Source organism: Hydra vulgaris, chromosome 11 (genome assembly GCF_038396675.1).
Source record: "Hydra vulgaris chromosome 11, alternate assembly HydraT2T_AEP".
NCBI lineage: Eukaryota > Metazoa > Cnidaria > Hydrozoa > Anthoathecata > Hydridae > Hydra > Hydra vulgaris.
Genome location: NC_088930.1, coordinates 30,173,148 through 30,200,389, shown reverse-complemented (window position 1 = coordinate 30,200,389; position 27,242 = coordinate 30,173,148). Strand labels below are relative to the sequence as shown.

Here is a 27,242-nt window from a genome sequence, read left to right as displayed (position 1 = left end):
TAAAGTTTTATATACCAGCTTGAGTTTACTACTATTAATTCACTACATAGAGGATTCAATATTAAAGATGCTACCAGGGCATCATTAAAAATCATAGCTTTTACATAAGAGTATAACTATCTGGAGACAAAGTAATCTAGACAGCTTTGTAATGTTCATATACATGTGAATAGAGGAATTTGATGTATAAAATGTTTCATTATTAATTTGACTATGTGGATCACCCTATTTATTAGATAAAACCAATTGTTAATATAATAATGCATTTGTTCATCTTAATATGGGTGTAGTTAATTAATGTAAATGTATATCATCAGGGTGGCCAGCAAATTTTCATTTTTCATGAATATTCCCTGACTCTTATAAAAATTATCTGATTTTCCAATAGAATCAATCGAAATTCCTTGAGTTTTGCAAAAACTTTTTAAAAATAATTAAGCAATCTGCTTTTCTATAAAGTAATTTATAGAGTAGCATTTTTTACAGATTAAAAATTTAAACATATTTAAAGGAGGGTAATAGTTTTAATTTGTCTTTTTTTTTTTTTAATTACTTAAATTTTTATAATGGTACAACTTTTCCAAAATTAGCCTTTTGAATATGGTGTAAACTTTCCTAACATTTTCTGTTGATTTGTCACTACTTATGGTTACAATTAGCAATTTTAAAATATTCCACTTATGATGTTATTTATTAAGTTTCAAAAGAATTTCAAAAAGCAAAATTTAAAAAGCTTATAAGAATTTTGTTGTGTATGTTTTACGAGAGCCATCTGAATTTAGAATTTGTAGAACTACTCGAAATTTAACGAAAAGAAATGTTGAAAACACTTGTTTGTGTGTTTTTATATAATAAACTTGTGAATGTATTCTGCCTACAAGTATGCGCACGCATGTTGTTTACAAAAAAACGTGACGTTGCATGGAAATCTATATTCTCTTATTGCTTTTAGTTTATTTAGTTTATTGTATGTTTTTTTGTTGCACTATTTCCAAGAAGTAACATTGTCCCTGTGTAAAAGACTTTTTGTTATTTTCTGACACTTTACTTTTATAAACAAATTTATATATCATCAATATTTTATTAGAGATTTTTAAAATTTTATAAAACTATATTGGAGATATTTGTCCAAAATTTGAACATAAAAATGTGAAGAAAAAAAATATTGTGAAGATAATTTAAATATTGTGAAGATAATAGATATTTACTGAAAATATTGTGAAGATAATAGATATTTACTAGAAAATATTGTGAAGATAATAGATATTTACTGAAAATATTGTGAAGATAATAGTTATTTACTAGAAAATATTGTGAAGATAATAGATATTTACTAGAAAATATTGTGAAGATAATAGATATTTACTAGAACTTAAGAAGACTAGAATTTTTTTAAATAATTTGCATCTATATATTCATCATATGCATGCCTCATGTTGCGCATCTTGATGCATAATATGATGGATGCATATCAAAAGGCATAAAATTTACATATTCAAATGAAATGACAATACTTTCTGAAGTTTAAAAGAAAAATTTATACTTATCAAACTTTTATTTATCATTTAAAAATAGTTTTTTTTATTAAACTTTTTAACAGATAAGCATTAACTAGTGGTCATTTTTTATGAGCACAGAAATACATTTTTATCAGCACAGAAATACATAAAAATCATAGATAAATATTTATCTTTAAAAGATTAAAAAAAAAAAATAAACCTTGCAAAACCCACACATTTACTTTCACCATTAGAATCTCTTAAAATTCTAGTGGAAATCACATTACCATGAGCGGATAGCAAATGTTGTAGTTGCTAATAAAACAAATTCAGTAATTAAAAAAAAGTTTTATTTATCACTTATGTTAACAATTTAAATATTATTGTGCTGTAAAAAAATTAAATAACTCAACATTTGTTAAAAAGATGTTGTTTTTGTTTACCTGCTCGTCAGCTTGTTTCGGTAAATTAGAAATATACAAATTTGTAGGGTCTTGCTCTTGTTGCTGCAAAAATATTTTATCAACTTAATGTAAAATAAATTTTTATATCTTTAAACTAAACTTCTTTTTTCTTAATTTTATTAACAATGATATAAATAACATTGATTTAAAAAAATTCTTACTTTGGCCATTCGAGCATGGATACCTTTACTTTGAAGTGCTCCAACAGCTCTTTGTGCTGAAACTGGGTTATCAAAATCAACAAATCCATAGCCTAAAAACAAAAATTATAAAATTCTTTTAAATTTTAATTTATCATTTCAATAAAAAACTGGGAATAAAAATAAGAAATAAACAAGAATATTAGTCAGGTTAACAACTTTCTTTATATCAAATTCTTTATATCAAAAACTTTAAATAAGATAAAAATAAGTACAAAAACTAATGGTTGAGTGAATAGTGTAATAATGGTTGAGTGAATAGTGTAATAATGGTTGAGTGAATAGTGTAATAATGGTTGAGTGAATAGTGTAATAATGGTTGAGTGAATAGTGTAATAATGGTTGAGTGAATAGTGTAATAATGGTTGAGTGAATAGTGTAATAATGGTTGAGTGAATAGTGTAATAATGGTTGAGTGAATAGTGTAATAATGGTTGAGTGAATAGTGTAATAATGGTTGAGTGAATAGTGTAATAATGGTTGAGTGAATAGAGTAATAATGGTTGAGTGAATAGTGTAATAATGGTTGAGTGAATAGTGTAATAATGGTTGAGTGAATAGTGTTCATTAGGGTGGAGTGATTTTGGAATAAAATCGCAATTTGTGAGTTATTAAATTATCAAAAAATACAAATATATTGTAAAAAATGGGTATGATAATAATGCCTGAAAAATGGCTAGTTCACAAAAACATGCTTTTATTGAAACAAATTTTTTTTAAGGAAAACTGTTATTTTATCAATTTTTTGATATTTTTTCAAATATTGATGAAATTTCAGTCACTGCACTTAAACTACAATTGAAATATGTCAAAATAGAAGACAAAAAGGATTCCATTAGAACTTTGTAGAAAATGTCAAAACAATAGACATGAAGGATTGCATTAGAACTTGGTGGAATATGTCAAAACAAAAGACATGAAGGACTTAAAACTTAGTTGAGCAAAGTCTTCCTCTACTTCAAAGAAACTTATCTTAAAAATATAAGGAAATCTTTTTGAAAGAATAAAAACTTCAACAGAAGTTGATCAAGTACAAACAAGATGGGATTAGTCATCAGTATCTCAAGTGAGCATACAATTATCTTTTGTTGATTCTAACATGTACTGAACAAAAATTTGCGTAAAAATAAGAACACATCGCATTGTGTAAATAAAACAATAACAAAAGTAAAAACACATCACATTGTGCAAAACAATGATAAAAATAAGATCACATTGCATTGTGTAGATAAAACAATAACAAAAATAAATACACATCACTTTGTGTAAAACAATAACAAAAGTAAGAACACATCACATTGTGTAAAACAATAATAAAAATTTCAAAAAAATTTTTTATTAAGTTAATTAAAATAGTATAAAATATGTTTAAACTTTTTTTCATTTTTTTTTAATGACAGAATAATATGGTTAGTATTTAGCAATGCCGAACTGATAGTGTCTGAGGTCAAATCTTTTGCAAATCTTATTTCCAATTAATTTGCTGAAAAAACAATTTTTTCAAAAATAAAACTTGGATACAGACTGAACTTTTGATCATAAAAAAAAACAAACAAACAAAGACAAACAGACAAAGCATCGCATCTGTAAACATATTTGCATAAATTTGGTGATATTGTTTTTAAAGTGTTGTTAGGTTTTGTCAAATCTTATATTAATTGATTAAAGTTTTATTCATGTTTTCATTTTTATTTTTTTCATTATTATAAATATAATTTAATATTCAATAATTGGTTAATATTTATCCATTGTAACTTATATCTATAATTTGATATGTTCAAATAGTTTAGTTTAACATGATATGTCTTGGTTTAATTTAACATAATATGTTCTAATGGTTTAATTTAACATGATATGTTCTAATTGTTTAATTTAATATGATATGTTCTAATGGTTTAATTTAATATAATATGTTGAAAAATAGGGTTTACTTTTAGATTTATTATTTCAAAAATTTGTTAATTATTTTCTAATCAAACCTTAGAAGATTTTCAGCTTAGATAATTATAGCCATAATAACTGCTATAAAGGTTCTATTTAATGCTGGAAATTTATTTTCTATTGAGCATATTACAAATTTACAGTGCTTAATATTAATGCTGGAAATTTATTTTCTATTGAGCATATTACAAATTTACAGTGCTTAATATTAATGCTGGAAATTTATTTACTCCAACATTGGAGTTTGTTGATGATATGCATCAAATAACTCTTGTCAGAAAACAATGAAACTAATGCTGAAAAGCGTCACATAATTTGGCGAAGAACAAACTATTAAAAACATTAAGGTAATTTTGTTCTCTTATAAATGAGGAGTGAACCTGCAAAATCAGCCAAGTTCACTCTGAAAAAATTATGGGAAAATGAGAAAAATAAAAAACATGATTTCAAAGAAGATCTGAATGATGATTGATTGCATTATTCTTATGTATTATTAGACCACACTACACAGTAGAAAGTTTACACATATTGGTGCACTTGTTCCTTGTCCACAGACTTTATATTTTGGGATATATCTGCTTTTTTGCATGCTTATCGGTTATTTCGTAAAGTTACTTTTGTCCAAAATTAACATTTATTTTTATCTTTAAATCAGAATGAAAGCCAAATCAACACTTAAAGTAACCTTTTCATATTGTATCATTTTTTTTATTTCCAAAAAGGAAAATTATGATAAAAATAGTAACTTTATAGTAACTTTTTCCAAAAAATCAGTTTTTAAAATTTCCATGTCTGGAATAGTGTCCATCAATAACTTCAGAAATTTGTGATAAAACAATTTGTTTTATAATTCTAAAAAATAATGTAGCTATGAAAAATTAAAGTTGAAAATGTCCATTATTATCAACACAGATCCCCCACGAAACTGCCCATTTTAACATAACCTATTACTGTTTAAATCTGAAATGCAATGTCATTATCCGCACAGTCGCACTCTTCCTGGCCTTGTATCATCGACTCCATCAGCAGATGTTTCTAAATTTAGATATACTTCGACATCTGAAAGACCTTTTCATTTTGCACCAAAAGCTACATGAAGAAGTTTATGAATACCTTTTAACTTCTAAGGGTTGATCAACATGGATGATGGCAAACAGTTAACCATGATGTTTGAATATTTTTTTCCTTCCTTTAAGAGATTGACTGGAGTGTCCACGTCACATTTGTAGCTAGATTCACATCGAACATTAATCACAGACACTTTGTTTCCACTTTATGTTCTTGTTGCAATAATTCTTTTTCCTTCTTGAACGTTTTTCACCGGTTTGTAGCTAGCACTTGTTGCTGTCTTCCAGTCATTACAAAACCAGTCGGTTCCAATATGGAAAACCTTGTCACAATGGTGGCTAAATATTTCATGAAATCCTTTAGGTTCCAATATTGTGTTGTTGGTTTTCAACTCCTTCTCAATTCTTCCAAATAAGTGATCACAAGGAAGGAATGAGTGCCCACCTACTGGAAAGAGAAGTTCAATTGAATCAATGTTTGTTGGTGCTTCTGCAAGTCATACCAACCACAATGTTGTTTATGTTATGCCCTCCACAGTCATCACTTACCAAGCGAACAGTCTTAATCGTACTTTCAAATGATTCACTTTCCTGAGCAATGTTTTTCAAATAATGGAAAACAGTGCTAGAAATTTTGTTTGAACCACAAGATGTTTCATTTTCCATCCACGTATATGAATAATTCTTAAGAGATACCTGATCATGTAACTCAAAGTTGTATAATGACAACTGACAAAAATAAAATGCTTCCTGACATGTCATGCGTGGCAAGGATTGAACTTGCTGCAAATCAAACATGATACTGTATGTCTTTTCTGGTAGGTTCTTAAGTTATTCATAAAATGTTTTTGCTCGTAATTTGTGCACTCTCAGTTGCATTGGAAGAACAACTCTATCTTTTGTTGAGGATACTCGTAAATGATTTTCAAGGCTGTCACAAGTTGTACAGGTATCACAAGCAGGCGAGGAAAATCCTTTTTTGAGATTTGTTCTTGTCACCTATACAATCCCCACCACGTCCTTCAGTGGCACATCCTTGATTTTCAACATGATGTTTAATTACACCATTCAGACGGTTTCTACCGATTGGATGAATGATTTTAAGAAAGGCACTTTGATAAACACGATTTGTTTTAATGAAATAGTTAGTCGAGTAAGTCTTGTTAAATACCCTTCGGCAAAATTTCGTCCACATTTTTTTGGCACTGGTCACTTTGACATTTAGAAGAATGTGGTTGTCCTGTTGCACCTTATCATTTGTTTTGAAAAGCTCTCGACGGAATGATAAAACATCATCATGGTGAACAAGTGAACATCCAAAAGCAGAGCATTTCTTGGCATTCTGACCCTCGGGAGTAGGTTTTCTTTTTGGTCGCTTTTTGACTTCATGTTTATGTTTACATGTCAATGTTACATCAATCAAATTCTCACTCACATTCACTTGGTGCCTACAAAAAATATATATATTAATAAAGTACTATAAAATAAAATTTAATAAAAACATTTTTGTAATCAGATTAGGATTATGGTGAGGTTAAGAATGGTGATGGTTTGATTAGAGTAAGTTACTATTGTTTGCTTAGGGTTAGGTTAAGATTTGATTAGGGTTATATCAGGATTTGCTTGTCATGTTTAGGGTTTGATTAGGGTTGTTATACAGTAATGTTATCCCTGAGCAGTTTACTGTGAAGTCCCAAATGCAATTATTATAGAGGGGACCGAGGAGGTGGGGAGGGAAGAACTTTTCAAACAATTTAGTCATAGCTTTCTGTGGTATTGTATTTCTTGGCCCTAAAAACTGCTAAGGCTCGCACTCTGCGTGTTTATACTGTGAAGGTTGTAGTAATGTAAATTATTTAGGTTAGATTTGCGCCCATGGAAGGATATAACCACCTTGCAAATTGGGGCAAGATAGCCCAGAGCAAATAATCAAGGGGCAAAAACATCATTAGGCAAAATGACCAAGGGGCATACTGACCCTGTACCTTTACATTGCTATAAGCAAGCTTAGTGTAAGCAAGATTAGTGTAAGATACTAATCATGATAAAAGTTGCATACCTTCTTGATTTTGCTTTTAACCGATTTCCACTAGGGTTTGGCAGTTTTTCAAAACTGGTTTTAAAAAACCAGTTTTTCAAATAAATTTGACACATTTGAAAACCGGTTTTTAAATTATGAAAACCGGTTTTCTATTTTTTACCATTTTTATTATCTATTGTTATTATACAATAACATTTTGTTACGTTTTTTGAGTAATCTGTTTCCTTTTTTTTAACACGCTTTTTTAAATTTATCCCTTATCATTTTTGTAAAATGTTATGTAATAATTACCCAATGGAAACAGTTGCTTGACTAAAAATATACGCAATGTTAACACAAATTTTTAAAAAGTTTTCCCAAAATGGCTTCCCGAAAAATACATATGCTTCTCAAGTAACTGGGATTTATTATTCATTTTTAAAATGTATTTACTAGTAAGATTATATTGTGTTTATGTATTTATAAATGTAAGTAATTTAAATCGTTTATATATTAATAGTATATATAATACTATTATGATACTTATATCTATTTAAATGTAATATTGTGTTTCGGAGTTAAAGAGTTGAGAGAGGGTTGCACCATGAATAACAACTAAAAAATAAAAAACACAAAAAAATAAGTAGCCTCCTCGACTGTAGTGGCCCCCTCGGGCCTTGGGGAGGTGAATAATCTAAAAAAAAAAAAAAAAAAAAAAAATTATTTTTATGTGGATACTATACTAAGTTTTTTTATTTTGCAAATTAGATCTGCAAATATTGTAATAAAATGTTGAGTTGCTAAGGTTCATCAACAAGTAATCTACGTAATCACTTAAAATCAGTTCATAAAATTGATATTGAAAATAAATCAGAAACATTCAGCAAAGAAGATACTGGTCCTTCATCTTTTTTAAAAGAAAAAACTAATATTTTAAATTTTATGCAAGTAAAAAGGAGTAGCTTACAAGAAATCTTATAAAAACTTGCTGCAATGGATAGGTTTTCTATAAATAGCATTACGAAAAGCTCATTCATACGAGAGTCTCTTCAACAACGTGGATATTCATTACCCAAAAAAAAATCTAGAGTAATAGATCTCATTCATGCATTTAATGACGAAGCAAAACTATTACAGAACTAGATTCAATAAAAATGAGCGGAAAATTTTTTTATAACTTTAAGTAAAAGAAATCATAGATATTTAAACATTAATGTACATCACTTAGCAGAAGATTTTAATTTAGGATTAGTTCCAATAGCTGGTTCTTGTGATGCTCAGAGAACATTAGAATTAATATCTGGAAGGCTTAAAATATTCAATTTGAATCTAGAAACTGACATTGTTGCTGCAACAAATGATGGTGCTGCTGTTATGATAAAATTTGGCAAATTATCATGTATAATTAATCAACTATGCTATTCCATGCAATACACGTAGCAGTTACTGATGTATTATATAAACATAGAGAAATGGTTGAAGCTGAATCCAAAGTAAATGGTTCAAATGAGGAATTGGATGATGTAGATGAACCTTTTTCTTATATTTGTAACCAAGAGCATCCTATTCCTATTGTCTGACAATTGCAAACATTCCGTTTCACAAATCAGAAAAATTTGTAAATTTTTTCACAAATCTCCAGTAAGAAATACCATTCTTCAAAATTATATAAAATTAAAAAAAAGAAAAGAGTTGAATTTAATTTTTGACTGCAAAACAAGGTGGAATAGTATAGAGGAAATGGTTGGAAGATTTTTAGCAGTAAAAGAGTGTGTAGTTTTAGCATTAAATGATCTTGGTTCATCTTATATGTGGAATGAAGCTCAATATCCTACACTTTTGGAAATTCATAAAGTCTTGGAACCCATTCGTCTAGCAGTAGAAGGTTTAGAGCGACGAGGTGCCACTTTATTAACTAGTGAAGGTATATTTTCATTTCTATTAAATGATCTGAAAAATATAAAGTCTAAAATAAGTTTGAATCTATTAAAGGGTTTAGAAGAAAGAATTCAAGAAGGAAGACAAGTTGAATTAGCATCTCCTCTTTTACTTTTTTGCAAAATCTGGAAAACATTTCTGGTCCAGCAAAAAAATCTAGTATACTTCCTTTAGCTTTAAAAACCAACATTATTAAATTGTCTGAAAGGTATTGTCTACAAATTTCAAAATTCTATAATAATTATAAACACTGCTTCAGATAAGGAGGAAATCGAAGAAACTACTCATCAGAGTAAAGCTTTTTTAAAAGTTTTTTCAGATCAGGTTATCCTGCTACTGGTAACATGTAACCCAGTACAATCTGCTTCATGTCCTGCTGCCTTGTAGGATACGCCTTTTTAGGCAAAGGCTAGGAGATGCCAACTCCGATATAAAACACCCCCTGCCTTGGGGCTCTTGGTTGAGTAAAGGCTAGAGATGGTGTCTCGATAAAAATACTCATCTTGGGCAGATGTTAAATGCACCCAGCTACTGTCTTGTAGAAGGCCTCCTAGGCAAAGACTTAAGGGGTAAACAGATTCTATCTGTTGACCAGCCTTGCACCCCTTCTTCATCTATTAGGCTGGCGCAGATGTATTTTTAATACATTGTTTCCAGTTTAGGATGTTGAATGCTGGATCTTCTTGACTCAATGCATGGGTTTGCTTGTGTCACTGTTTTTACGACTAGGCAACTCATTCTATTATCTCCTTATGAGGGTACAGCTCTAAAACTCAGTTTTATGGTTCTGAGGCCGGCTGGTAGTCAGGTTTCCCGAACTCTGTGGTAGCTCTCAGAGAGGCTGATTCCATCAACAGCTGAAAAATATCAAAGTATTAACAGTGCCATGTTGCGCATGGATGGTGTCCCTGTTTGTACTTTTGGTGTGCATTGCGGAGGCCACATTTGGAGCCCTTTGTTACGGCTTAGGGTTTATTAGTAGTAATGAGGCAATTGCTTGGGCTATTAAACGGTGTTCTGAGTACTATCTATGCTTTGAGTCAAGTTCTTCAAACTAATTTAAAAATGAATAAAGTACCAAAAACTATAAAACACAAAAAACCATCATCATCACCAAGTTCTCTAAACCTATCATTCACTAATATTCGTGGTCTTCGAAGTAACTTTTCTTCTGTTGAGTCTTATCTCTTGCAAAGTTCACCAGACCTACTTGCTCTTTGTGAGACTAATTTGAGTTCAGCTGTCTCATCTTATGATCTTAGTGTTGATGGTTATCTTCCTCTGATTCGTAAAGACTCCAATAGTCACATGCTTGGCCTGGGCATTTACATTCGTAAGAATTCACCTGTTTGTCGTGAAACTAGGTTTGAATCCACAGACTATTCTTTCATGTGCTTTCATTTAGCACCACTTCACTCTATTGCCTTTCTCTTTGTTCTATATCGCTCTCCTTCATCTCAAGACTGCACTCTTTTTGATGTTATTTCTGATCATATTGACCAAGCCCTCTCTCTTTATCCATCAGCTAATATAGTTGTTGTCGGTGACTTTAATGCTCACCACTCTAAATGGCTTGGCTCTAGTGTCAGTGACTCTGCAGGCATTAAAGCCCACAACTTTTGCCTTTCTCAATCCCTAACTCAAATAGTCAACTTTCCAACTCGCTTTCCTGACAACCCTAATCATTTACCTTCTCTACTTGACTTATGTCTTGTTTCTGATCCTAGTCAGTGCTCAGTTTCTCCACATTCACCCTTAGGTGCTTCTGATCACAGTTTGATCTCTTTAAAACTAATATCTCATTCTTCTTTATCACCTGAATCCCCCTATTATCGAACCTCTTACAACTACAGTAAAGCTGACTGGGATTCTTTCCGTGATTTTCTTCGTGATGGCCCTTGGGTAGAAATCTTTCAACTTCCTGTCGACAAATGTGCTTCTTACATAACTTCGTGGATTCAGGCTGGCATGGAATCTTTTATTCCCTCTCGACGATTCCAGGTCAAGCCTCACTCTCCTCCATGGTTTTCCTCACACTGTGCTGCTGCGATTGCCAATCGAAACCGTTACTTCCATATTTATCAGCAAAACAATTCTCCAGAAAACAGACGTCTGTTTATTACTGCTAGAAACAACTGTAAAAAGGTTTTGTCTAACACCAAAACCCGCTATTATCAGGTCATGAAATCTCGTATCTCATCTCAAAAATTAGGCTCTCGTGACTTCTGGAGAATCTTTAATAATATCAATAATAAGGGCAAATCTATAATTCCACCTCTCTTGTATGGTTCAGACTTTGTCACCTCACCTAAAGACAAAGCCGAACTGTTTGCTAAAAACTTTTCATCAATATCATCTCTTGACTCCACTAATTGCGTTCTACCTGATATTGCCAACAAACAGGTTGATCCATTGCTTGACATTCATATCACTCCAGCATCTGTATCTAAAGTGATCTCCTGCCTAGACTCTTCTACAGCTTGTGACCCAGACAACATACTTGTTATTGTCTTGCAGAAGTGTTCTCCGGAGCTGTCGTCTATACTCTCAAAACTATTCAACAAGTGCTTATTAGAGTCTTGTTTTCCAGCCTGCTGGAAAGCCGCATCTATTATCCCTATCTTCAAAAATTCTGGGGAGCAATCTGATTCGTCTAACTACCGTCCCATAAGTCTTCTTCCTATCATAAGCAAGGTTTTTGAATCTTTAATTAACAAACACTTAATTTCTCATCTTGAATCTAATAACTTACTTTCTGACCATCAATATGGATTTCGATCTTCTCGTTCTACAGCTGATTTGCTAACAGTAATAACTGACAGGTTTTATCGTGCATTAGATGAAGGTGGAGAGGTTAAGGCCTTCGCTCTTGACATTTCAAAAGCGTCTGATAAAGTTTGGCATGCTGGTCTTCTCCATAAGCTTTCTTCTTATGGTGTATCCGGCAACATCTTTAAGATCATTGAATCCTTCCTTTCCAATCGTAGCATAAAAGTTGTCCTCGATGGACAACACTCTTCTTCTTATTCTGTAACTTCAGGGGTTCCTCAAGGTTCTATCCTTGGCCCTATACTCTTTTTAATTTACATTAACGATCTTCCAGATATTCTCACATCTAAGGTGGCATTGTTTGTTGATGATACTACCATTTATTCTTGTCGTGATAAGAAACTATATTTATGAACGGTGATGTACTCGATGAGTCACCTACTCTTCATCTTCTAGGATTAACTCTTACTTCCAATCTTTCTTGGAAACCATATATCAAATCAGTTGCAAAATTAGCATCTGCTAAGGTTGCATCTCTTTATCGAGCTCGCCACTTTCTTACTCTGGATTTTATTCTCTATCTCTATAAATCTCAAATCCGGCCTTGTATGGAATACTGTTGCCATATCTGGGGCGGATCTTCTAATGATGTCCTTTCTCTTTTAAACAAGGTGCAAAAACGCATTGTAAACATAGTTGGACCTGCTCTTGCAGCCAACCTCCAACCATTATCACATCGTCGTAGTGTTGCTTCTCTTTCTCTTTTCTACAAATACTATAATGGGCACTGCTCTAAAGAGCTAGCCTCTCTTGTGCCATCTACTAAAATTCATTCTCGTGTTACTCGTCATTCAATTAAGTGTCATCCTTCTTCTGTGACTGTTCCTAAGTGCTCCAAAAACGCTTATTCGTCTAGTTTTTTTCCTCGAACATCAGTTCTTTGGAATTCGCTTCCTTCATCTTGCTTTCCTGATTCATATAATTTGCAATCTTTTAAATCATCTGTCAATCGTTATCTTGCTCTACAACCTTCATCTTTTCTCTTACAGTAACTTCCAACTTTAATTAGTGGCTGCTTGCAGCCTTGTTGGAAGCGAAGATGTTTAAAAAAAAAAAAAAAAAAAAAAAAAAAAAAAAAAGAGGTCATGGAAAATTCAATTAATAAGTTTCTTGAAGAGCCTGCAGAAAACATCACTAACCCAAAAACACTGAGGGCTGAGTTTTCATTATTTGAGGCAACACATAAAAGAACCAAAAACTCAGATTTATTATTTGATGCACTCAAAACTATAAAACCCAGCTCAGTACCTAGTGAACGCGTATTTTCAATTGCAGGCAATTTTGTGTCTAAAATTAGAACAAGACTTAGCCACCGTTCAGTGGACATATTATGTTTTTTAAAATCTTATTTTCTTAGAAAAAATTACGATAAGTGAAATAAATATAATATATAAATTAAGTATCTCTCGTTATTTAATTTTTTTTTTTAAAAATTCGAAACGCGGTTAAAACCAGTTTTTTGGGGAATTTGTAATTCGAAAACCGGTTTTTCAAAAAGTTGGTTTTTGCCCAAACCCTTATTTCCACCAGTACTTTTCCGTTTCGTCTGGTTTCGCAGTTTAACTTCTCAAATAATGAACATTGCCATCTGACAGAGATAATACTTTTATTTTGAAATAGATATAATTATAAATAATATGAATAAGTTTATTATAAGCAATAAATTGCTTTTGGTTGACAAGTTATTGCCTATAATAAACTGTTTCTAAATTAAAGAAAAATAAATTTAGTTTAAAAACATAAAATTTAATTTTTCATCATTGAAATATTTTTGCAACAACTTTCATGATTTTGAGGGCTGCGTCTTCTATTATTACATAAAAAACAAATAGCAAAAACTTGAATACATTTATTTTGAATAATTATATATTAATTATATATAAAATTATTTTGAATAATTTATAATCTGGTATCCATTAGTTGATTCAAAACAATTAATTGAAAACTAATATAAACTCATTGAAAAATATCTCAATTGACACATTTTTATATATTTTTCAAAGCTTTTATTAAATTTTTGTTTGTGTTTTATATTCATGTCTTTTTTTTCCTTTTTATTATAATTTGTGTATTTGTAAGTATTTATACTTTATTAGTATTTTTTAAGTAGTTTTGAAAATAACAATAAAGATAGCAAATATATCATTTGATAATATATAGCATTATAATATAAAACATTATAATAAATAAACAAAAGTAATTTTAAAAATAATAACAATATTAAATAATCAAAATAGAATAACAAACAATAATAAGTGCAGTTTCAAAATAGCAAACCTTTACATTGATTAGAGTCTTTATGAAGAATAGCTTTAGTTGAGATTATGTTTCCATACCTAAAATTCAAAAAGAAATTCAAAAAGTCTTTCTTACTTTTATGATATTTTTAATTAATACAGATTTTATTTAATAAAGTATTTTTAAAACCATTAAATATACGAAAAAAACATTTTTATTTTTTGACTTTCACATAATAAAAAAACCAATTTGCTTCAGTATTATTTTGTAACTAAGCTCAAAATTCTTTTTAAATCACAAATTGATTTAAAAAGAATTACATTTTTATTACTTACATTCTGCACATATTCACAAGATCTTCATCTGTAGTGGACCCATGCAAACCTCTAATATAGAGGTTTGTTTTACTAATTTTATCTCCTGTTTCGGGATCATACGCATATACTGAAGGATCCATACAATTTGTAAAAATAGGTGATGTATACGACATATAGCCCTGTATTATTAGATATAAATAGATTTAAATATGTTTTCAGATATTACAATGATGCAAACAAAAAAAGGTTTTCCAAATATTCTTTTTAACTTTCTTATTATTTATATAATCACTACTATTTATTTATTTTTTATTTAAATGACTTTAGAATATGCGACAACTCTATTTTTTTTCCTATAAGATTAAAATGGGTGAATTAATCTTTATTTAAAAAGATGTTTTTTTTTTTTTTTTTTGCTTCATTATAGAAAAATATGTTTTTTAAAACAAAGTTTTAAACAAACTTATGTTTGATTTTTTTAACAAACTCATTATTTATGATGGGAATAACAAAAATGCAAAAAAAAAAAAAAAAAATTAAAAAAAAAACAACGACAAAACAGTTAAAAACTGTAAATTGTATAAATCAGAAAAACATGAAGATGAAAAAGAAGATGAGAGAGAACTCCAAAGCATTGATACGTGAGGAAAAACAACTAGATAAATGATTTGGTAGATGAAATATGAAATAATAGTTCACTTAAGCAGCAAACATGGTAAAAAAAGTGATGCTACTGTAAAAAAACAGAGGCTTTACAGCTTCAGATAACAAAAAATTTTTAGTTCTAGCACAAGATTTAGCCCATGTTGTACTTATCAAACCGGCCAACAGTTCACTCTGAAATGTTGAGGTCATGGCTCACATTGAATAGTAAGAGTTTCTCTTAATTTGCCCTTTGAGGCTTCTTACCAGGCTGTTCAGGGCTTGAATTAAGTGTATAGTGATTGCAAATTGCAATTGCTTTTAGTACCTTCGTGATTAGTTTTTTTTTTTAATATTTTTGCAATTTTTTTTTTTGTTTGTCTTTTTTTCTTCTAATTTAGCATTTTTTCTGGCCATTCTTAAAAAAAATGTTTTTGTTTAAAATTTTTATAAGGGATCATAAGTTTATTTTTTTTAAAGTATGAACATTTACTCTCTTGCGCAGAGGTTTTTATACAACATAAAGCACTTTTGAATTTAAATTACTTTAAATCTCTGCGTGGAAGCCATTAGTATTTTAAAGTTATATTTAGTTTGATTTACTGAATGGATAAAGCATATTGCAATAAATTTACCTATAAATTAAATCAAAACAACCAGTTACTAGAGTTAAGTTACTTAACTATTTACTTAATATGCTCAAAGACTTTCAAAAGTTAGCCATACAAATATTTCTATTTATACCTTATATGTTGTTAACATATAATATAAGCTTATAACTAAAAATTATTTTAACAAGAAATCTTGAATAGAATAAAAAAAACATGATACCATTTCTTTTATATTTTATATAAAGCAATATCAAAATCAAACATTTTCTATAAATATGCAAGTGGTTTTTGGGAATTTTTTTTAAAAAGAAATCTATTTGAACAAAAGAATTTTAGTCTTCTAAAATTCTCTTATTCAAACATAATTTTGCAATTAAAATTTAAAATAAAAAAAAATTGGAAAAATTTAAAAGAATTTTAACGTTCAATAATTATAAATTTAATTGTAGCAGCGTCCGTAATACCCAATGGCAAATACCATTCTTGAAAGTTAAATGTATATCTAGCTACAGTAACAATATCAGATTTATAATATAGTGCAACTCGGTGTAGTTAAGGCGATTTACGAATTATTCAAATTCTTTTATTTAGAATTAGCATGATTTTATCAGCGTATTATGTCCAAATAAGAGCTTTAGATGGTGTAATTTTTTTTTTGCTTCAGGTTTTTTTTAATATTTAAAGAAACTTTTATTTTTTTTATCTAATTTTCAAAACCATTTTACTACTCATAGTAGTGAATATAAAGAACACCATTTTGGAGTCTTTAGATCAATTCTGCTCATCAGCATTAACATGAATTTAGTTAAAAATCTTTTGAAAAAGTTCCTTAATTTACTATTGATCCTAGTTCTAATTGGTTCTGACGTATATTAACTATATATAGTTGTCAAAATACAATATTTTTATCAATTTTCACAAAAATACTTGAATTCCAACCAAGAAAGAGCTTATAATTAAGAAAAATTGTCAATAAACAATTAGAACAGATCATATTATTAAAATTTGATGTTCATTTCACCTAAAAAGCAAATTTATTTAAAATCTTTTTCAAATTTGAACAAGCGATTATGATTTAAAGATTTTATTTTTAAAAGAAGAATCCTCGGTCTGGGTTTTTTCACTACAAACATTTATATTTTATGATACCGCAAAATTTATCATTTTAATTTTTTTTGTCTTTTCATAATTCACAAACCTGATCATTTAATGGAAATATGTCATAGTCAACAAAATATCATACAGACGCTATAATATTTTAAAATTGCCTTAACTACACCGAGAAGTGAGGAAGAAAGTTTTTTTTTAAAATGGTACATTTTGAATAGTTAATTATTTTTTATTTCTTAAAAATAGTTTTAAAAGTAGAAACATTTTATTGCAAACATTAAATGAAAAATTAAATTATAAAATATTTAAATTAAAAAAAAAAAATTATTTTACTTCCGTTCAAAGAAATTTTTTTTGGAAAAAATAATTTAAGCATATACTTAAACTTAAGGAAATATAATTCGATTTATTTAAGATATTAGTCCAATTTTCTTTATTTCACTATTTATTGTAAAACAATTTGAATGAAAAAATTAACTATACTTAAATTTTTAAATAACACTAGATCAAGAAACAATAAATTATACAAAATGTGGAGGCAGTATGATGCAGTTTCTCATTTTATATTTAGCTTATATGGTTTAATAGAGCTGTTCGGTTTATGTTTAGCTTACATTTGGCTTATATGGTTTAGTGCGATTCTTTGTTTTATATTTATATTATAACTAACTGTTGCATATTTTGTAATATTTGTTTTAACTTTAATTTAATTTGATTTATATGGATATAAGTAAAATAATACAATTTTACATTTAGTTTCTAATTAGTTCAATTTATAGGGTTTATTCAAGTCACTTGTTTTTTATTCAATTTATACTTTAAATTAATTTATACGCATTAGTAAAATTATTCTTTTAATATTTAGTTTATATTTAGTTTAAACCAGTGCGGTTTACTGCAAATATTTGTTATATATTAAATAGATATTTTATTCAGGTTGTACCGTTAAGTGGAGTTAATCATTACTTTTTTAGTTTACATTTATTTTAATTTTATAAATTTATTGAGATTATTCGTTCTAGGTTGTCTTTATATTTAAATTAAGTTTTTACGGTGTGGTGCAGCTGTTTATTTTATATTTAGCGCATATATTCATAAATTTAATTTACATGCCTTACTGTAAATATTCATTTTACATTTAATTTGTTTTATACATTTTAGTTGAATTTTTTTATTATTCCTTTTTATGTATAATTTTTGTTTAGTTTTAATTGATACAAAGCAGTCTAATTCTTTAGTTTAAAATTAGTTTAATTTGAGTGGTTCAATCTCGTATTAAATTTGATACATGGGAAGGGCAGGTTTTACATTTTCTACCAAAACTTTCTACTTACCAGGAAGAAACAGCAGAATTTTTATGTGTGTTAAAGTAATAATCTGGATTAATAAATTGATAAATTTGACAGAAAAATTAGAAATCTGATTATAGCAGGAATAACTATTATAAGTAGTTTAACTGTTTAATTTATTATCGCTGTGAGTAATTGTCATAATTTTGACAACATGTTTTGCAGAAAACAATAAAATTATATAAGATTGCCATCGTTGTGGTATGGATAATGTAATAAACCAAATAACATAATATTACAAAATTCCTCAATTGGTTAGATATAAAACACATCAACAAGCAGCAGTATTATAACAAACAACATACACAAACACAAATTATTGTTTTAAAGTTCGATTAAAAATTTACAATTCAATAAAAACGTGAAGTATATATTTTTTGTGCCTTTTTTTAATACAATTTATACCTTGCATAAAACCCAGAGAGCTTACTATTAATTAATGCAATAATTTTCATATTTTGACAATAATTAAAGACAGAGAGTGATTTAAATTGTAAAATTATCATAGCGTGCTTTTAAAGAATGTTGTTTTAACAATAAAAATTAAGTTAAGTGGCAGGTTTTAATATGTAATAATAAAACCTGTCATAATATGAAAAAAATACTATATCTTTAAAAAGAAAAAATTCTGCAATGATGTCATATACTGAAACTGTAATGAATCCAACACGCATGAAATAAATTCTGGAGATTGCAGCTAATATTATATAGAATTGGAGAACCAAGAAAAAATGAAGATAAAAAAATTTAACATGTTAACCTTTAACATAAGAGTTTGGGAGAACTAGAGTTTCACAGACTAAATTTTTCTCAAAAATCTGTTTTAAATATTTTTTATAAAAATTTTAAAATTATTTCCAACACTAAACTGTTGCTAAGAATATATAAGAGAACTAAGGAAAATAAATAAAAAGAAGCAGCCATAAGAAAATATTTTCATGTCCTATGAACACAAGAAAACCATTGGAAGAAAATAAAATGAATAAAAACATGTTTTAAAAACATATACAAAAAATGCTTACAAAAATGCAAAATAATTTACTTACTGGGTGGTACCTAAAAAGCATAGGGTCAATAGGATGCTGATTACCAAAGTAATAATTTGACCAGTTAAGAGGCCAAGGATACCCTACTGGAGTTGGAACAAGTCCAGGTCTTAATTCTCTTTGATACGACAATGCCTGAGCATTTGAATATCGAATCTGTTAAACAAAATTACAAAAAAATAGCTCAAAAAACTTTAGGTCTTTATAATATTAGTTTTTTATAATAAAAAAAATTAATACATTCTAGAGTAAAATGAAAATTTTTAAAATGAGAAAAAACATTTTTAAATATATATAAATGCTTATGCTACTTCTGTTCTCAAATGAATCAAACGCAGTTAGATTTTTTAATCCCACCCAAAAAACCCTACCTACCTAAAAGATTTTATTGGGTTGATTATTTCTCACCTTAGGAAACTTGTCTATTTGAAAATTTATTTAAATTTTAAAAATACTATTAAGCCAAAATTCTGTATTCATAAGGAAGTCATGAGAAAAATCCAAATTTTAAATCAAAATTTTATATTACACTAGCTGGATTACCCGGCGCTTCGCGTGGGTTTCTCAGGGTTAGGGTTAGGAAGGGCCGCTGTGGCCCAAACCTGGACAAAACCACCGCTCATGCCTACTTAGTGCCTGTGCCAAGTTTGGTATTGATTGGTCCAGAGGTGTTTACGCCTATAGCTAACATCAAACATACAAACATTGCCTTTTATATATATATAGATGTATGTATGTATGTATAAATACATACATACATACATAAATACATACATGCATATATATATAAATATATATATATATATATATATATATATATATATATATATATATGTGTATATATATATATATATATATATATATATATATATATATATATATATATATATATATATATATATATATATATATATATATATATATATATATATATGTATATATATATATATATATATAAAACATTTTCCAATGGACCAAATTGTGAATCTAAACCATTCTGGTATTCCCTTGAAAACACACACAAAATTTCATCAAAATCGGAGAAGTTCAGTCACATACACACAAACACAAGAAATATATATATAAAGATTAGAATTCTTAACATTGTAAAAAAAGTTTTAACATTGTTAAAAGCTTTTTACTAGCATTTATTTATTTACTATTCTTCCCCTGAAAAAAACTTGTGGCATAAGTTTTTTAAACTAATGTATACATCACTAAAACTTTGAATAGGACATACTACTCAAATAAACAGCGAGAGCTATTATGATTATTATTAGAGCTATTAAAATATATTATTATGCTATTATGAAAAATATAACTATTATGAGTTTGATAATGGCTCTCGCTAAATGAAAACCACATAAAAAAAGAAATAAATAGTATGATATATTTATATATATGATATATATTATATATATATAAACTCTTATATGTTGTCAGAAAGTTTTTTTCCATATTTTGTTGACAAAAAGTAAAAGTTAAAATGCAAGACCGGAATTTTTTTTTTTTATTAATTGATAGACTGCCTGCCCCAACCAAACCCTCAGTCGATGTAGCAGCACTCCCTTGCGAGTCAGGCTAAAAGATAGTAGATGTAGCAGCACTCCGTTGCGAGTCAGGCTGTTTGTTAGTCGATACAGCAGCACTCCGTTGCGAGTTAGGCTATTTGTCAGTCGATGTAGCAGCACTTTGTTGCGATTCAGGCTATAAGATAGTCGATGTAGCAACACTCCATGCATGATTTACAGTAAAAAAAAATAAAAATAAAAACATTTTATTAAAAAAAACAAAAATAAAAACATTTTATTTAAAAAAATAAAAATAAAAACATTGTTTATATTGTTAAAAAAATTCAGAATGTTTTAAAAAACATTCTGGTCAATTTAAATTTGACGTAAGTCAAAAGTAATTAAAGGTAAATAAAAGTGATGTATTTGTTGGCGTAAGAATCATTTTTTTCCTTCCGTACTCCCAAAGGCAACAAACTATAGAACTATATATATATATATATATATATATATATATATATATATATATATATATATATATATATATATATATATATATATATATATATATATATATATATATATATATTTAAGGGTGATGCTAAAAATAACTTTTTTTTGAAAAGATCTGCTGATACCCCTAAATGTGTTCTATATAATCAATTAATACTGGATTTGAAAAATTGTTGAATAAAAAAATATTTTTAAGGGGTTGCAGACTTTAAGTTTTAAAAATTAGACTTGAACCCAGACAGTTTTTTCAGGGGAAAAGAATGAAGTAAAATTTTTTTTTGACATAATAATAGACTCATATCTAAACAGTACCTGGCCACACCCTCATTCAATGTACTAAAACCTCTTCAGTATGATGTTATTAATGTTGTTTCATGCAAAGTTAGGTATGCAAAGAAATTTTTGAATAATAAAGAAGTCTTTTATAATAATAAAGAACGCGTTTGATGTGATTTTTTTTTTTTTCAATTCTATCTTTTAATTTCTGTTTTATTAATAGTTTTATATGGCGATTGGTTCAGCAGAGTGTACATACATCTACATCGACTCAGGATTTTTGATAAAGCAGGAAATCTTTTTATTAAAAAAAAAAGTTTTTAAACTATCTTTTTATGTCAACAGATTGTGGAAAAACTTTTATCCATTCTATGGATTGTATGTATGTATGTATGTATGTATGTATGTATGTATGTATGTATGTATGTATGTATGTATGTATGTATGAATGTATGTATGAATTTATGATTGTATGTATATATGTATGAATGCATGTATGTATGTATGTATGTATGTATGTATACAGTATTTTTTTTGTTTTACATACATACATACATACATACATACATACATATATATATATATATATATATATATATATATATATATATATATATATATATATATATATATATATATATAATATAAATATATATGTATATAAAAATATATATATACATATATATATATATATGTATGTATAAATATATATATATATTTAAATTTATATATATACATATATATATATATATATATGTATGTATAAATATATATATATACATATATATACATATATATATATATATATGTATGTATAAATATATATATATACATATATATACATATATATATATATATATATATATATATATATATATATATATATATATATGTATATATATATATTTAAACATATATATATTTATGCATACATACATATATATATATATATATATATATTTAGATACATATATATTTAAATATATATATATATTTATACATATATATATATATATATTTATAGTAGTACCGCGCCCTGGTAGTACCGCGCTCAACTTGTTTCTCCGCGCAGCGGCCTTGTTTCTCAAGGTTCGTGTTTCGGAGTTATAGAGTTGAGAGAGGGTTATAACCACTATTAAGTAGCCTCCTCATCTGTAGTGGCGTTCTCGGCCTTGAGGAGGTGAATAACAAAAAAAAAAAAAAAATTCATTAACACTTCATAATTTTCCCATACTGCAAAACCTGACTGGAAACAAAATGCATTATGAATTTAAAAATTGACCAATTTTTACCAGTTCAACATCAAGCAATTCCACACTTAAATGTAAGTTATACATGGCCAATTTGTGTTGATTTTGAAATGGATTTTTTGGTACCTCAAGAGGTACCAAAAAAAATCTTTTGAGATTGTTACCTTAAGAGGTACCAATCTCAAGAGATTATATTTTCTGTCCTACAAAGCTGGGTGTTTTTCAGAAGTATATTAAAGCATTGAACAAAGGAAGCAATTGTTTTATATTTTGTGTCAAAATATTGAGAAATCAGTCGTGGACAGGAAAAGCAGGTGATTACACGCTATATATTTTTAAAAATTACAAGATATATAATTAAAAAGTGTACTTTTTATGACGAATGTAAATGTTTTTAAAATAATTTGTTCAATTAATTTTATAAACAGAAACAAAAATAATTGTTTCAATAAACTTCTTAATATTAATACTGTAATTTAATAGTTCGTTGTCTTACATCATTTTAAAGTAGTTTCTAGGCTTTTCTATATGCAATTCTATATTCCACGCGGTCTTTCAAGCTAGGTCTGTAAGCAAATTAGAACTAATAAATTTTTCAAGAAAAATTGATGTTGTTTTTTGTTTAAAAACTAAAATAAAAATTTAAAAAGTTGTTTTAATTTTTCTAATTTTATAGCCTGTTTCCTTTTTTTAGAAGTTAAAACTAAAATGACTGGTAAAATAGTTTTTTTAGTACAATGTTTCTTTTTTAGTAAAGTGTTTCACTTTTGTCTTTTTAGAAGAATTTTGTCATTCAGTTTTTTTCTATTTAGACATTTTAACCAAGTATTGTTTTCTTTTTCAGAGCAGTAAGAAAGATCTGAAGGCCCTTTTAGTAAGTTCAATTAATTTTATTCATAGATTAGGATTATTGTTTGTAGAAGGATTAATGAAAACAAAACTCTATTTTACGTATTAAACATGAAAAGTTGAATAAAATAAGACTGTTATTTGCAGACATGTAAGTTTATATACATAAATTTGTGTATATTTTAGTATATTTTATATTCCTCTATATCTATATGTATAATTTCTCTTAGAAAAAAAAAAGGAACAAACAAAGTAAAAAAAATTCTGCTAGAAGTTGTCAAAAGAATGTTGTGTTATGCTTCATTTTAAATTATCTGAATATATATTTATAAGAAATTTTAAATTTTGTTCTTAAATGGTTTCATCTTTTTTATTACTTAAGATAACAATATACTGACTGACTGACATAACTTCATTTTTGTTAACAATGTTGTGCATTGTAGTCTGCATTCTTTGTTACATTAAAAATTGATACTAATAAAAATTGATACATTAAAATTATTACATTAAAAATTGATACTGATAAATGTTGTTTTATATATTAAATAAATTTTAATATATACATTTCATAATCAGTTTGTATTTTTTTTTTTTATTTAGTTATTAATATTATAAATATTAATATAAGTTATATAAACTTATATTAATATCTATATAAACTTATGATAAACTTAAGATATGGATTTAATTAATTCTTAAATTAAATTGTTATAGGTTTTTATTTTAAAAATTGTTATTTTTAAATAACAAAATTATTTTAATTTTTGATTTTTAATTTTTGACCTCAATGGTAAACTAGTGGTTAAACTAATGAGTTAAATTGTAGAGGTTTATATATCATATGTTGTAGAGGTTTATCATATGTTCTAAAGTAATTGCATTTTTTTTTAATATATTGCTTTACGTTTTGATTTTTGCTTCTTTTAAATAGTTTTGAATTAAATAAAATTGCTTTATAGATGAGAATTCAACATTCTGTTTTTGTTTCAATACCAAATAATATCTTTGGTATTAGGATTGCATGTTTTTATTTACTTGAACATTATCTCATTTTTGGATATGTTTTCACACTTTTAGACAATTAATAATTTCTAATTTTCTATTTCTATTTCTAATTTTCTATTTCTATATATATAACTATTTTAGACAATAATTTGATACTTTTATTTAATTTTATTTTAAGTTGTTTTTTTTATTCTTACGTTCACTTAAAATAATTGTAACTAATTTTCTAGAAAAGATCAAAATTCTTAAGATTCTTTTGTGTTTATTTGTTACCGCAGTAGTTATACTACTGTTAATAAGTTTATTGATGATAGTGAAAGTGATATGGATGATATTAGACTTAGTTATTAGAAGAAATACTATCAACTTTAAAAAATTGATTTTTAGTGAAATGATCAGAACTAGGTAAGCTGAAATAAATTGTCCTCAAAATGCAAGAAATGCTGCTCGGCAAGAAGAAATTAATTTATACGTAAATTAGAACATCATGGTTGGGTGAATTTGATGAAATAAATTTTTTATGTTGCCATAATGGTTTTGCTTATTTTCATTATTTCCGCAAGTTTTACAAGGTAGTTTTACAGAAAGTTATATATATATCATAATTCCAATATTAACTTTTTTTAAATATATTAGAATTCATAATGCCTGTTTTTATTTTGCTTTATTTAATGATAATGTGTTTAACCTATGAATTATAGGCTGCCATGTTTTAAAACATGTGGTCAAGTTTCTTCATTGTGTAGGTAATCTTAGGCCAGATCAAGGTATTCCCTCAACAATATCAACTGTATATTTCTGACCCACTTGCAGCAGTAAATTTTAGAAAACAATAACATAGGGATCAACTTTGCTTACATAATTTTATGTTTTATTTGCAAACTATAGTTAGTGAAGTTCCAGTTGTATTTGTTGGAAAAGATGGTGTTCTATCTGCTTCCAGGGAAGTTATTTACCCAAAAGGTCATTTAGAAGTTATATTGATGTATGTCAGCTAACTTAAATCCTGCGGTTTATTCACTTTTTTTCTCCAAGAGATGGCATTGGTGCGCATACTGAACATGCAACTTTGGTTTAAAATGGTGTTAAATTTTCTCAGTTTTATAATTATGGTCCTTCAGTAAGACAAAACTTCTGTTCAATAATTTATGTCAAGAAATTTTAGCAATATGCTGCTTATGCATATGTTAAAATTGAAGAGCAGTGTCTTGCTTTCATAGAATTAACCAAACCAAACCAAACTGAGAAGCATGCAATATGATGCCTTACATGAAGATGTAAGCAACTTTGGTAACAATTATACCATTAAACTAGAGAGCCTATATACTCAGAAAGCGGACATACGGAAAACGGCAGCCATGTTTTTGACAAATAAGCGCGTGACATATATGAATTTATGTAAAAACTATTGTCAATACAATATTTTAAACGAAAATTAGTTTTGAAAATTTAAATATTTATGCCTTTTTTTTTGTGCAGTTTTCTAATAAAATAATTTATTAACAAAAAATTATTTGGCAAATAAATAAATTCTTAAATAAAAACCGTCAAAAAACTACTTGTAATTTATAAGTAACTTAAAAAAATTTTAGACCTGAAAAAAAATTTACAATTTTTTTTATAAATTAGTTTTAGTTGAATTTAAACTTTCAAAACCAATTCAAAACCATTGTCACAATTATGCTACCAAGTTCAAAATAATTTTTTTTAACTTCATTTTTTTCTTCTTAAGGCTAAATATTTCAGGTCTGAATTTTTTAAACCTGTTTTCAAGATTTAATTTTAATATTAAAAATTAAGATTCAAAACAAATTAGGAAAATTCTTTAAATTTCTTTAACTCTAATAGTATATATCCCGCATTATAACAAAAAACAGTTCAGCGTTATTCAAGATTAAACTTGATGTTTTACCCAAATGGTGTGTACAGTTACAATACCATAGTATGATGGTCATCATATTATAGTATCATAACTGCACTTTGACAATTTTTTTAAGAGTTGAGCAACACAAATAAGTTGAAAAAAGCTTTTGTTTCATTGTAAATTTAGTAGTTTTTTATACTAAAAGCCATAGTAGGGTTTCTTGATGTCATAAGTGTAAACCATTCATCAATAATTCATTTAATCAAGCAATTATGAGTATAGAACCATCTTTTTTTATTTTGATTAAATTTTAATCCACAACTTACATCATGATTTATATATAATACTCTTGATACTTTTGTTTTGTTGTATATTGTTGAATATAATACTCTTGATACTTTTGCTTTGTTGAAATGTTTTCCATCAAGATGCTAAGTTGCTAAGTAAACATGCTAAGATGCTAAGTAAACTTCAAACATTGCAAAGTAAAAGTGCTAAGATGCTAAGTAAGCTTCAAATCCATTTTAGAATGTTAACAAGTTTATGCAGGAATTTTGAATCTATAACTAGTGATAGAAGTATATATATTTTTCTGAATTTTAGCTGTAATTATAACTACCTGTAACTCAAATCCATATTTAGAATGCCAACAAGTTTATGCAGAAATTTTGAATCTATAACTAGTGATAAAAGCATATAATAT

The 27,242-nt window shown here is 27.4% G+C and overlaps 1 protein-coding gene across 6 annotated transcripts in view; it reads right to left on the bottom strand.

The window, feature by feature from the left end:
- LOC100209155 (RNA-binding motif, single-stranded-interacting protein 1) overlaps nucleotides 1–27,242 on the bottom strand; it is a 74,032-nt gene that overhangs the window by 24,172 nt on the left and 22,618 nt on the right. For 3 of the 6 annotated variants that reach the window (XM_065810720.1, XM_065810719.1, XM_065810722.1), the window contains exons 3-8: nucleotides 19,272–19,427; nucleotides 14,532–14,692; nucleotides 14,242–14,294; nucleotides 2,125–2,216; nucleotides 1,943–2,005; nucleotides 1,720–1,814 (exon numbers count right to left, since the gene is read on the bottom strand). In XM_065810720.1, coding sequence (XP_065666792.1) covers nucleotides 1,720–1,814; nucleotides 1,943–2,005; nucleotides 2,125–2,216; nucleotides 14,242–14,294; nucleotides 14,532–14,692; nucleotides 19,272–19,427 — 620 coding nt within the window. Of the gene's footprint in view, nucleotides 1–1,719; nucleotides 1,815–1,942; nucleotides 2,006–2,124; nucleotides 2,217–14,235; nucleotides 14,295–14,531; nucleotides 14,693–19,271; nucleotides 19,428–27,242 lie in introns of all 6 variants that reach the window. The other 3 variants (XM_065810718.1, XM_065810717.1, XM_065810721.1) reach the window with 1 other exon arrangement.